The sequence below is a fragment of the Gallinula chloropus genome (assembly GCF_964237585.1).
Source record: "Gallinula chloropus genome assembly, chromosome: 1".
Taxonomy (NCBI): domain Eukaryota; kingdom Metazoa; phylum Chordata; class Aves; order Gruiformes; family Rallidae; genus Gallinula; species Gallinula chloropus.
Genome location: NC_140085.1, coordinates 214,766,537 through 214,778,375, shown reverse-complemented (window position 1 = coordinate 214,778,375; position 11,839 = coordinate 214,766,537). Strand labels below are relative to the sequence as shown.

Below are 11,839 nucleotides of genomic sequence, written 5' to 3'. Positions count from 1 at the left end.
TGTTCCAGCCCTGACAACTCTGTCAGGAAAACATTTGTTTCTAATGTCCAGTCTGTCCTTGCCCTGGCACAGCTTCATGCCATTGCCCCTTGTCCCATCTCCTGTCCCCTGGCTGAAGAGACCATCGCCCACCTCTCTGCACCCTCCCTTCAGGTAGTTGTAGGTGGGGAGAAGGTCTCCCCTCAGCCTCCTCTGATCCCAGAGTCAGGCAGTCAGAGCGCTGATCATCACACTTTTAGGCCTGATGACCCAGCCAATTTTCCACTGACCTCATTTCCCACTTACCCAATCTGTATCTCACCCATTTGGCTATAAATGTACCATAGCAGACTATAGCAAAGACTCCTGTAAAACAAAAATACACAACATCCCCGTTTCCCCTTGTCAGTCACCACATCCTAGTCACTGGTCCTACAGAAATAACCACTTCTTTGTAAAAATTGGTTTATAATCCAAACATCTGTCTTCAGAATCTGTTCTAGCTTGCTTTTAAGCAACTCTAGCTGTTCATTGCCTTCACATAACCCAAAGGTGTGTGTTTTAAGAATGAAATCCTGGTTTCAAAGCACACTATGTTATGACCAAGTTTCCTTTTCATCTCAACATTAAAAGACAATGAAAGTCCCTTATTTAAATAGAACATTTCAGTATAAATGGAGGGAACTTCACGTGTTGCAGCCTGTGCAACTGCAGTTATGGTTAAAAATATTGATGGTCTGAAGATTTACATACACAAGACCTCTACCCAGAAGGCACTTTTGCTCTTCTTCAACTCCCAAACTGCCTGCTGAAGCACCCAGCTAGACCTGCTGTCCTGTGCCAAGCCAAGCAGTGTGATCTGGGCTCATCCTGATGTGCACTGTGACGTAGTTCCTGCCAGCTTACCTAGTTAGGGCACCTAGTAATGCCTGAGTGGAGGCTGGGAACTGAATGTATGATGAGCTAGGTCCAAGAAAAGTCTCCTGGGGCAGGCAGAGTACGCTGTGGGCCTCAGGCTACAGCCCTCTTACTCCACACTCTCTGTCCTCAGACTTCCTTGAGACTCCAGGGCTCTTCTTGAACTCTTGAACGTGCCCTCCTCTTGGAGAACTGCTCAGTAGGCTGGTCCAGTTAATCTTGAAACAGTTCTTCACCAAAACTAGGAAGAGAAATGGTTAGTGGTTAACACCCTGGCTGTTGAGATTAGGAGCTCCTGAGTTAGGTGCACTAACCCAGCCCCAAGTCATCACTTCAATAATTGGTTTGATAACAGAATGTGTTTTCAATATGTATTTTAGAAAGGGAGCATTCAGTAAATCCTGAAGGCAAAGTGAGCAGCTAAATGTAAATGCAGCAACAGTGCAAAACTCATTTAACTTTGTTTCTTGTATTTCAGACAATTTGCAGTTCAATCTTTACCTCAGGTGGTAATTCACTCATTAGATGCTAGCATCAGTTATAACTTGAGGCTGTCAGAAATCCCTTCCTGCCCTATATATCTGACAAATGACATTAAAAATGACTTTTTCTTCTTACAGTGAAGCTCCTCACTCTCCATCCTACTCTTCACCATGCACTAGATCCTACTGAATTAATGCCCTACTGTTGCAGTATCTAAGGTGTGAGATCTGCACATTCCAGTGTCACAAACTACCACTTCAGGACTAAAACTCCCAAAATTTCAGGGCTTGCTTTTGTCTGGCAAGACTGATTTATGCTGTATTAAAGTAACAGTAATACATAACCCTCATTTTAAACTCTGAAAGCAGCAGTTCTGTGCACAACAAGCTGTGGCTTTATTGCATGTGGCTTGGTGCTCATGCAATGGAATTACTACTGAGTAACTAAGAAACTACTCCTGTTGGTTTGGGGTGGGTTTTTTTCACTATATACTGGTAAAGCAAAATTACAGTCCATTTCTTCATCCTGAGAAAGTGAACAGATAATTTCTCTAGTGAGCACTAGGTCCCATGGAATGGTGAGTTTTATCTACAAGCACACTAACCACTCCCAGTTTCACCCAGTCCCTTGCATCAACTCTGGAGCTCTTCTGAAGGATGGGATGCAGGGGGAATCAGCCAGCCCCTTTTCAGTGGTCTGTGGGGACAGGACAAGGGGCAATGGCTGCAAGTTGGAGCACAGGAAGTTCCACAGCAACATGGGGAAGAACTTTTCCCCAGTGAAGGTGCCAGAGCCTTGGGACAGGCTGCCCAGGGAGGTGGTGGAGTCTCCATCTCTGGAGAGATTCCAGACCAGTCTGGACACCGGTAAGGCATTTCTGATCCCTAACCTGCAGCAAATACTAGAGTTTTCCCTAATGTAAGTCTTGTAGGTTTCATGAGCTGTACTGGCTTGTTGGAAGGACACACGAGTGTCAGGGCTGGCACTGAAGCAGCAGTGCTGCTCCCAGCAGCAGTGAGCAATTAGATTCATTCAGTCCACCCCATAAACCTTCACCCTGAGAAAGCCACGAACTGATTTGAACTCCATGTCTGAAAAATGCAACATGCAACATTTTTAGTCATCAATCTGGAACATCATAAGATAACTAAAGCATTGTAGAATCCTAGAATCACAGGGGTTGGAAGGGACCTGGAGAGCTCATGGGGTCCAACCCCCCTGCCAAAGCAGCTCCCCAGCTCATATTGCACAGACAGGCGTCCAGACGGGGCTGGAATCTCTCCAGAGATGGAGACTCCACCACCTCCCTGGGCAGCCTGTCCCAGGGCTCTGGCGCCCTCACTGGGGAAAAGTTCTTCCCCATGTTGGTGTGGAACTCCCTGTGCTCCAACTTGCAGCCATTGCTCCTTGTCTTGTCTCCACAGACACTGAAAAGGGGCTGCCCATTCCCCCTGCATCCCATACTTCAGATATTTATAAACATGAATAAGGTCCCCTCTCAGGCTCTTCTCTGCAGGCTGAACAGCCCCAGCTCCCTCAGCCTTTCCTCCCAGGGGAGATGCTCCAGGCCCTTCAGCATCTCTGTCCCTCCTCTGCACTCTCTCCAGGAGATCCCTGGCTGTTTGATCCCAGGGAGCCCAGCACTGGCCACATCACCCAGTACATACTGACTGATTGACCCCCTTGACTTGATTAGTGATGATTAAGACCTATTATTCTAAGCTCTTCTGCCCTGTCCCAAGTTAGGTACTCGCAAACCAGCTTATGCACAGCACAGATCACAGTTACCAAGGGGGCTAAAATACAGGCCAGGCGTTTCAGAGCAGGCTGTGCCTGCCCTCACATGTGGGTCAAAGCTTTTATTTAAAGCCACGCCACTCTCCAGCCGAAAGTGGTTAAAAAATGTAAATAATTTAAAAATCCGCACATATTTGTGTTTCTCAGGTGAAGAAAAGCTGAGCACCTCATGATCTTAAAGGTCTTTTCAACCCTAAGTGGTTCTGTGAACCTCTAAGTCTTTAGATTTAACATCTTCATTGACGACCTTGCTGAGGGAACAGCATCCACCCTCAGCAAGTACCCGATGGTACAAAGCTGGGAGGAGTGGGGACAGGCAGGACACTGCGCTGCCATCCAGAGAGACCTGGCCAGGCTGCAGAGCTGGGCTGGGAGAGACCAGATGAGGGTCAACAACAGCAAGTGGAGAGTCTGGCACCTGGGAAGGAATAACTGCTGGAATCAGGACAGGCTGGGGGATGAGCTGCTGGAGAGGAGCTCTGGGGAGAAGGACCTGGGGGTGCTGGTGGGTGACAGGGTGGCCATGAGCCAGCAGTGTGCCCTGGGGGCTGAGAGAGACAATGGGATCCTGGGGGCATCAGGAGGAGTGTGGGCAGCAGGTGACAGGAGGGGATCCTCCCCCTCTACTCTGCCCTGCTCAGGCCCCACTGGAGTGTTGTGTCCAGTGCTGGGCTCCCTGGGATAAAACGGACAGGGATCTCCTGGAGAGAGTCCAGAGGAGGCTACAAAGATGCTGAAGGGCCTGGAGCATCTCCCCTGTGAGGAAAGGCTGAGGGAGCTGGGACTGTTCAGCCTGGAGAAAAGAAGACTAAGGGGGGACGTTAGTAATGTTTATAAATATCTGAAGCAGGGGATGCAGGGGGAATGGGCAGCCCCTTTTCAGTGTCCGTGGGGACAGGACAAGGGGCAATGGCTGCAAGTTGGAGCACAGGGAGTTCCACACCAACATGGGGAAGAACTTTTCCCCAGGGAGGGTGCCAGAGCCCTGGGACAGGCTGCCCAGGGAGGTGGTGGAGTCTCCATCTCTGGAGAGATTCCAGCCCCATCTGGACGCCTGTCTGTGCAATATGAGCTGGGGAGCTGCTTTGGCAGGGGGGTTGGTCCCCATGAGCTCTCCAGGTCCCTTCCAACCCCTACAATTCTATGATTCTATGATTAGGCCAAACCCACGCTGTATTGTTCCCATCCTCGGCCGCTGCTCCCTGAGCCATGAGCCGGGGATTTCCCTGGTCGGAGGGAATGAAAAACCCCATCGAACCGGGGACCAGCCGCAGCAGGGAGCGGGAGGAGCCGCTACAGCTGGGCTGGGCCGGAGGAGCCGCAGGTGACGCCGGCTCCTCAGGGAACCGTCTCTCCCTCTCCCCATCGCCATGGCAGCGAGAGACCCGCCCCGAAGGGTGACCGGCCCGGGGTACAGGACCACACCTCGGCTACCTCCGGTCACCCCACAGCCTCGGCAGGGCGGGCCGGGCCGGGCCGCTCCCTGGGGCTTGTTCTGGGCATGCGGCGGCCGTTACCCCGCGCAACGGCCATGGGGGAAGGCGGCGGCGGCCGCCGGGCTGCAGATCCCCAGCGTCTGGCGCTGGAGCTGGGGCGGGAGAGGCAGAAGAAGTGAGTGCCTGGCAGGGGAACGGGGATCAGGCCGGGCACCGCAGAGCCGGCAGGACCGGGCGGCTGCAGCCCGCTGCGCCTCCCGGAGGCAAAATGGCGGCGGTTGCCATGGGACCGGGCGGGGGCTCTGGCTGGGGCGGTGGGTGCGCAGCGGCCTGGCAGAGCCGGGAGGGCCCATAGTTTGGGCACGGCGCTGGGAGTGGTGAGGCAGCCCCCGCGGCTGAGGCGAGGGGCCTGATGAATTAGGAGAAGAGGTTTTAGCCCAAAATGTGGCTGGTGCTGGAGAAGGAAGGAAAAGAGGGCTGGGTGCGGAGGTGTGACTGTGGTAGGCGGCTACCCTGACACGGCTCCTCTCTTGCTCCCCTCCCAGTGGGGTGGGCGAGAGAGTCTGAAGGGTAAAAGGCAGTTTCCCCTCAGTGCCTGGTGGAGTTATGGAGAAAATCCTACTGGGAGTTGTGGTTGAAATCATCCTGGGAGTTGTGATTGAAATCTTACTGGGAGTTGTGGCTGAAATCCTACTGGGATTTGTGATTGAAATCATACTGGAGTTACTGAAAAACACCTACAGGACAAGGCAGTCCCTGCTCACAGCCAACAGGGTTTGGGAAGAGTGCAGTTTGCAGAGGAGATCACAGAATCACAGGGGTTGGAAGGGACCTGGAGAGCTCACGGGGTCCAACCCCCCTGCCAAAGCAGCTCCCCAGCTCATATTGCACAGACAGGCGTCCAGACGGGGCTGGAATCTCTCCAGAGATGGAGACTCCACCATCTCCCTGGGCAGCCTTTTTCTCAATCCCACCAAGCTGGCAGCAGAGTCTTGTGGCTTTGGTTTGGTTTGAATCGGTTGGAAACAGCAGCGCTGAGGTACTGACAGGCTGACTCCTGTTCTTACCTCTGCCCTCAGGGTGTTTCCAGAGAATGTTTATCAAGACGCTGATAGGTGCTTTATATATCATAGAATCAGAGAATCATAGAATGGTCTGGGTTGGAAGGGACCCCAAGGACCAGAGAGCTCCAACCCCCCTGCCACAGGCAGGGACACCAACCTCCAGGCCTGGAGCTACACAAGGCTGCCCAGGGCCCCAGCCAACCTGGCCTTGAACACTTCCAGGGATGGGGCATCCACCACCTCTCTGGGCAGCCCCTTCCAGCCCCTCACCACTCTCTCTGCAAAACTTCCCCCTAATATCTAATCTAAACCTTCCCTCCTTTAGCTTTAGCATATATATATAAATATATGTATATATACACATATGGATGTGAGCAGGGTTGTTGGGCATCTAAACCAGTGCCATGTACAGTCCCTGAATACAGCAAGGCTCTTTGAAGGTGTGATTCATCTGACCTACTTTGGCTGGCTGGCTGTTGTAGCATGAGATGATTCCCACCCTCAAAGGTGCCCATTTCTCTCTGTTGGGTATAAAGCAAGCTGAGGGTGACTGGCTTACAGCTAGATGCCTGCATTCCTTCACAGCCATCTCACCCTTGTCATCTTTTTGACCAGTTGATTTGATTATTGTGCCATTTATTCAAGCAGTTTGCTAGCAGCCCACCCACCACTCTCATGTAAAGCTCACGCAGAAGAGATTTCTACTTCAAAGAGTAAATGGAATCATCCATGTCCATAAGGGGTCTGTATGTGAAGTACCTGCTGTTTCTCAATGGTTGTGGATGTAAAACTGTGAAATCTCTGAGAGGCATTAATGAAAGTCGGGTTAGATGTGACTCTGAATTACACTCATCAAGATTCAGCCCAGGTTTTGATTGGGAAATGTCACGGCACATGTTTCTGAGAGAGAGAGAGAGAAGGCAAATAACACTGCAGTACACTTCTTATTAGACAAAGAGGTCTTGGAGCCACGTATTTCTGCCTGTCCATGGAGTTGTGTGTTAATTCAGCTTGTGTGATTTCAGCTCCTGGGGCTTTCCTGGCAGACAAGCTGCAGCATCTCCCCAGCCCGCTGCTGGCTGCAAGTGGCAGAAGTCTCTGGCTTTCAGTGCCGTGGTGCCTTTTGCACTGTGCAGGGATGTTTCTGCTTTCTTCAGAGGTTCTGAAGGCTTCTATGTGTTTTATCTTCGACAGGAATCAGAAAAGGTCTGCTGTGGTATGGAGCTGATGCCCTGGAACCGATGCTTTGCCTTGAGCTTCTCCTGTAATGTTTCCTGGCTTCTTTCTCCACTATAGAAAACGCTCCAGGCAGCCTTTTGTCTGATAGTGTACCAGACAGCCAGATCTGGAGAGCTAATCCTGCAGGAGAATGGCTTTCCTCCTAAGAGGCTGTCACTTGGAAGCACAATAACACCTGCAAACTGTCTTGAAAAGAACCCCAGCAATTTCTTTCCTTTGTCATTTCAATCAGAGCCCTCTTGTCCAAACTGCACTTCTTTTTCCTTCCCTTCCCAAGAACCTGCTTGTTATGCTTAGTGTGCAAGGATGGAGTTAGATTCTCCTGATGGCTGAAGTGGGAACTTCTAGGATTTATGGGCTTTCTTCTCTGATGGCTATCAATTGTCCACTGACATGGGGAAGATTCATAGACCTTAATATATGTCTAATTATGTTTAATACATGTGAGGTCACAGGTAAAGTCACAGCACAGTCCCTCTAAGTACAGACCAAGCCTTTATTTGTGCAGGCATTTTGATACACAGCTGCATTACATTCACACATGGTGTGCCCATCATTTCCTATCACAAATAGAAATAACTCCAGAAATGCAAAATATTCTGATACCTTAAAGAGCTGAAGTGTTTACTGAGTTAGTCAAAGTGATTTATTTCTCCATCCCTTCAGTGTCAATGCAGGCACTGTGATTTACTGCATATACACTGACTAAAATAGAGAGGTGCCACCCTGGCTACTTCCTGGCTGTTATTGGAGTATTAAATGTTTAATAATCATTAAGTTGTGGGGTTTTTTTTTCTAAACTGGTTCCAGTTGCCAAATGGAAATAAGACTTTCTGTCAGTGTAGCAATTGCAGTCTGACACCTGATGATTTATCATGTCTGTACACATTCTAATCAGGACAAAATGTAATTGGAAGTTGGCTGGCAGGTTTGGAATAATAAAACCTACTGTAGGAAATGTTATGTGTAGTCTTGGTATAGCAGCAGAAATGAAGAACTGAAAGCACTTGATTTAAAGAATTCGTTGTTCCTGTGCTATCCTTCTGCATCCATCGAAGCACCAGGTTGGAATTTGTTTGAAAAGGAAAACAATTCCATTTTGATGCAGCTCAGCTCCAGTTACAGCCTTGACTGTGTTTAATTCCCAGTGTTATTTCCTCCCAGAAATCCCAGTTTAGTGTTCACTGTCATTGTAATTTCCTCTTTCCCAAGCACTGAGAGGTTGATAGAAACCTGCCTTATGGAAACCTTACCTGTGGTTTATTGTGTCCAGCTTTGGAGCCTTCAACACAAGGACATGGACCTGTTGGAGCACGTCTGGAAGAGGAGCCACAAAAATGATCAAGGGCTGGAGCAGCTCCCCTATGGAGAGAGGCTGAGGGAGCTGGGCTGGGTCAGCCTGGAGAAGAGAAGGCTGTGGGGGGACCTCACTGCAGCCTCCCCGTCCCTGAAGGGAGCAGAGGAACAGGAGGGGAATCAGCTTGTTAAAGGGCAGAGACTGGCAGGACAAGGGGCTGGAGTGAAGCTGGAGGAGGGAAGGGGGAGAGGAGAGACTGGGGGGAAGTTCTGTGCAGAGAGAGTGGTGAGGGGCTGGAAGGGGCTGCCCAGAGAGGGGGTGGGTGCCCCATCCCTGGGGGTGTTCTAGGCCAGGTTGGATGGGGCCCTGGGCAGCCTTGTATAGCTCCAGGCCTGGAGGTTGGTGTCCCTGCCTGTGGCAGGGGGTTGGAGCCCTGTGACCCTTGGGGTCCCTCCCAGCCCAGTCTGGGATTCTATGAATCTCAGTCATGCCCAGAGTAAATCACTGCCACAGCCTTCTCTTCTCCAGGCTGACCCAGCCCAGCTCCCTCAGCCTCTCTCCATGGGGAGCTGCTCCAGCCCTCTGAGCATCCCTGGGGCTCCTCTGACCCCTCTCCAACAGCCCCACATCTCCCTTGTGTTGGGCCTGGACACAGGACTCCAGCTGGGGAGGGCAGAGCAGAGAGGGACAATCCCCTCCCTGTCCCTGCTGCCACCCCTCTGCTGATGGAGCCCGCATGGTAGTTCACTAAATGATCATCTTGCCATTTAGAAGGATGAGGATCATTCAGCAGTCTGCCTGATGCGTGCTGGTGGGTTGTGCTCTTGTCAGGCTAAGCCCTCTGCTGGCTTCTGCCTCAGGTCATACTGTCCAAGGCAGAAAGAGCCCACCTCCCATGGTACTTGCCAGCTCTCTGGCTGCCTGACCAGCATACAGAACTAGTTAGTGGGCAAAAATATTTCTTCCCCACTTAAGTTCTGAGTTACTGAGAAAAAAAATGGTGGCTTTAACTCCTGGGTTTAGGGGAGGGGGAGGTTGTTTGGGGTATTTTTTGGTAAAACTATTCTTACTTCAGTCTGGCTTTCTTTTCTGGTAGTCATAGCATGTGGTGTGCTTTGATTGGGGTTGGTACAGGTGTAATTGAGAAAATTACTATTAATCATTGAGCAGTGAGTCAAAATGAAGAATGAATGCAGAATGTCAAATAGCACATCTCTCAGGCATGTTCTTGTTTCAAAAACTGTATTTCTGGTAGCATAGAATCCTAGACTCACAGGGGTTGGAAGGGATCTGGAGAGCTCACGGGGTCCAACCCCCCTGCCAAAGCAGCTCCCCAGCTCATATTGCACAGACAGGCGTCCAGACGGGGCTGGAATCTCTCCAGAGATGGAGACTCCACCACCTCCCTGGGCAGCCTGTCCCAGGGCTCTGGCACCCTCACTGGGGAAAAGTTCTTCCCCATGTTGGTGTGGAACTCCCTGTGCTCCAACTTGCAGCCATTGCCCCTTGTCCTGTCTCCACAGACACTGAAAAGGGGCTGCCCATTCCCCCTGCATCCCATACTTCAGATATTTATAAACATTGATAAGGTCCCCCCTTAGTCTTCTTCTCTCCAGGCTGAACAGCCCCAGCTCCCTCAGCCTTTCCTCACAGGGGAGATGCTCCAGGTACATCTTCCTTTAGATGAACAATTAAGAGCAGAGACCAGGGTCTCCTCTGCATTTGTTTAATACTGATTATCTGCTGGACAGTTACTACATTTGAGGAAATGTCTGTCTTGGGTTCTTTAGGGAATGATTTTATTGACAAAGTTGCTTCTTTTGTTTTTAAGGCATTGTAGCATCCACAGAGAAAAATCTATTAAAAACGTGGGGCAAGATGATGTCATGATATAGGAAGGACCAATAGATGCTTAATCTGTAAATATATTCAGTTTAAGTTTAATAATAAGATTAATTCCATAGCCAATTTATTGACTTCTCTAAACACTGCAGGCAAATGCTTGAAATCTCAATATCTGAACTGAGAAACACAGTGACACAACTGGAGAAAAGACTTAGCAGTGTTGGAGATGAAGGTAAGTGAAGTGCAACAGAGTCTTGCTACTTGATGAGGAATCACAGAAAATTGATTATTCTGGATATAAATATTTAGAAACTTGAGTTTTCCCTTTTCAAACAGGACTGTTAGGGGTGTGATGTTGCAGATGTGAAATTAAGAACTATTGCATGCCACATCTTAGTTGTATTTATTATTGAAACGATGAATAACATGAATTCATAGAGTTGGTTAATATTCTGGCCACGGTAGAGCCCAAGAAAAATTCCCTTGATTTATGTTTTCATGCTTTTTTGTATTCAAAACTGCTCATCTTGTGCATTATTAACTGAGGACTTTCTCAGTCTCCTGAAAAAAAACCAAATGGGAACGCTGTGAAAAAATCCTTTCACTTGAAATGGCCTAAAATAATATAGGGAACAGCATAACCCTGTATTTCTCTTTTGAGGTAATGAATGGAAAACCAGGTATGAGACACAAGCAGAACTGAATAAGCAGCTGGAAAGGCAAATTGATACTCTTCAAGAGAAAGTGGACGTTATTCGTGGCAATCCAGCAGGTAGAAATGGGTGTTGGTAACAGCTTTTCAATAGATCCAGTGATTACATGTTGAAATGATATCAATGGGTCAATTTTTTTTCTGCTTGTTTATAGATAAATTGTCCATTGTTCGTACCTTTGATCAGATGCCTGTGGTGAGTACTGCAGCATTAAGTTGGTTAAAAAATCACAGTGTAATTGAAGACCTTCTGTAATCTTTATCTTTTTCATGACAGAAAAGATCACCAGCCTGGGCTGGAAACCAAAACAATCAGTGCTGCTTGCTTTTCTTTATTGTTTCAGATCTGTGCAGTTGCCTATGCATTTATCAAGCATGGAATAAAAGTAGTAAATTGGAGTTACACAAGACCTGAATGTTGGGAAGAATGCTGCAGGGAGATTTTGGACTGGGTGAAGGTTGTGTGGCCCTGCACTGAGGCATGGGATGTTAAATATTGATCACAGAACCATGGGGTCATTTAGGTTGGAAGGGTCTCCTGTGAGATCTTCTACTCAACCCTTCCTACTCAAGCTGGGCCAGCTACAACAGGTCACCCAGAATCCTGTGAAGTTGGGGGTTTAATGTGTGTGCAGAAGGAGACTCCACAGCTTCTCTGGGAGATGTGTTTGGCCACTCTCACAGTCTGTGTCCAGGTGGAGGCCGGTGGCAAGCGGGGTCCCCCAGGGGTCTGTCTTGGGACCGGTGCTCTTGAACATCTTTATCAGTGACATGGATGATGGAATTGAGTGCACCCTCAGCAAGTCTGGGGGTGACACCCAGCTGAGTGGGGTGGTCGACACCCCAGAAGGAAAGGAGCCATCCAGAGGGATCTTGACAGGCTGGAAAGATGGGCCCAGGGGAACCTAATGAGGTTCAACACTGCCAAGGGTCAGGTGTTGCACTCGGGCTGGAAGAATCCCAGACACAGATACAGACTGGGAGAAGAGCTCCTGGAGAGCAGTCCTGCTGAGAAGGACTTGGGGATTGTGGTGGATGAGAAGCTTGACATGAGCCAGCAGTGGCTCTT

At 49.4% G+C, this 11,839-nt stretch overlaps 1 protein-coding gene across 1 annotated transcript in view; it reads left to right on the top strand.

The window, feature by feature from the left end:
• Window positions 1-4,708: 4,708 nt before the first annotated feature.
• Window positions 4,709-11,839, top strand: part of LOC311204925 (coiled-coil domain-containing protein 169-like) — a gene marked incomplete at both ends in the record, with an annotated part of 32,303 nt that continues 25,172 nt past the window's right edge. The window contains 4 exons of the mRNA XM_084279189.1: window positions 4,709-4,788; window positions 10,208-10,290; window positions 10,720-10,830; window positions 10,926-10,966. Of these exons, the coding sequence (XP_084135315.1) occupies window positions 4,709-4,788; window positions 10,208-10,290; window positions 10,720-10,830; window positions 10,926-10,966 (315 nt within the window). The remainder of the gene's footprint in view (window positions 4,789-10,207; window positions 10,291-10,719; window positions 10,831-10,925; window positions 10,967-11,839) is intronic.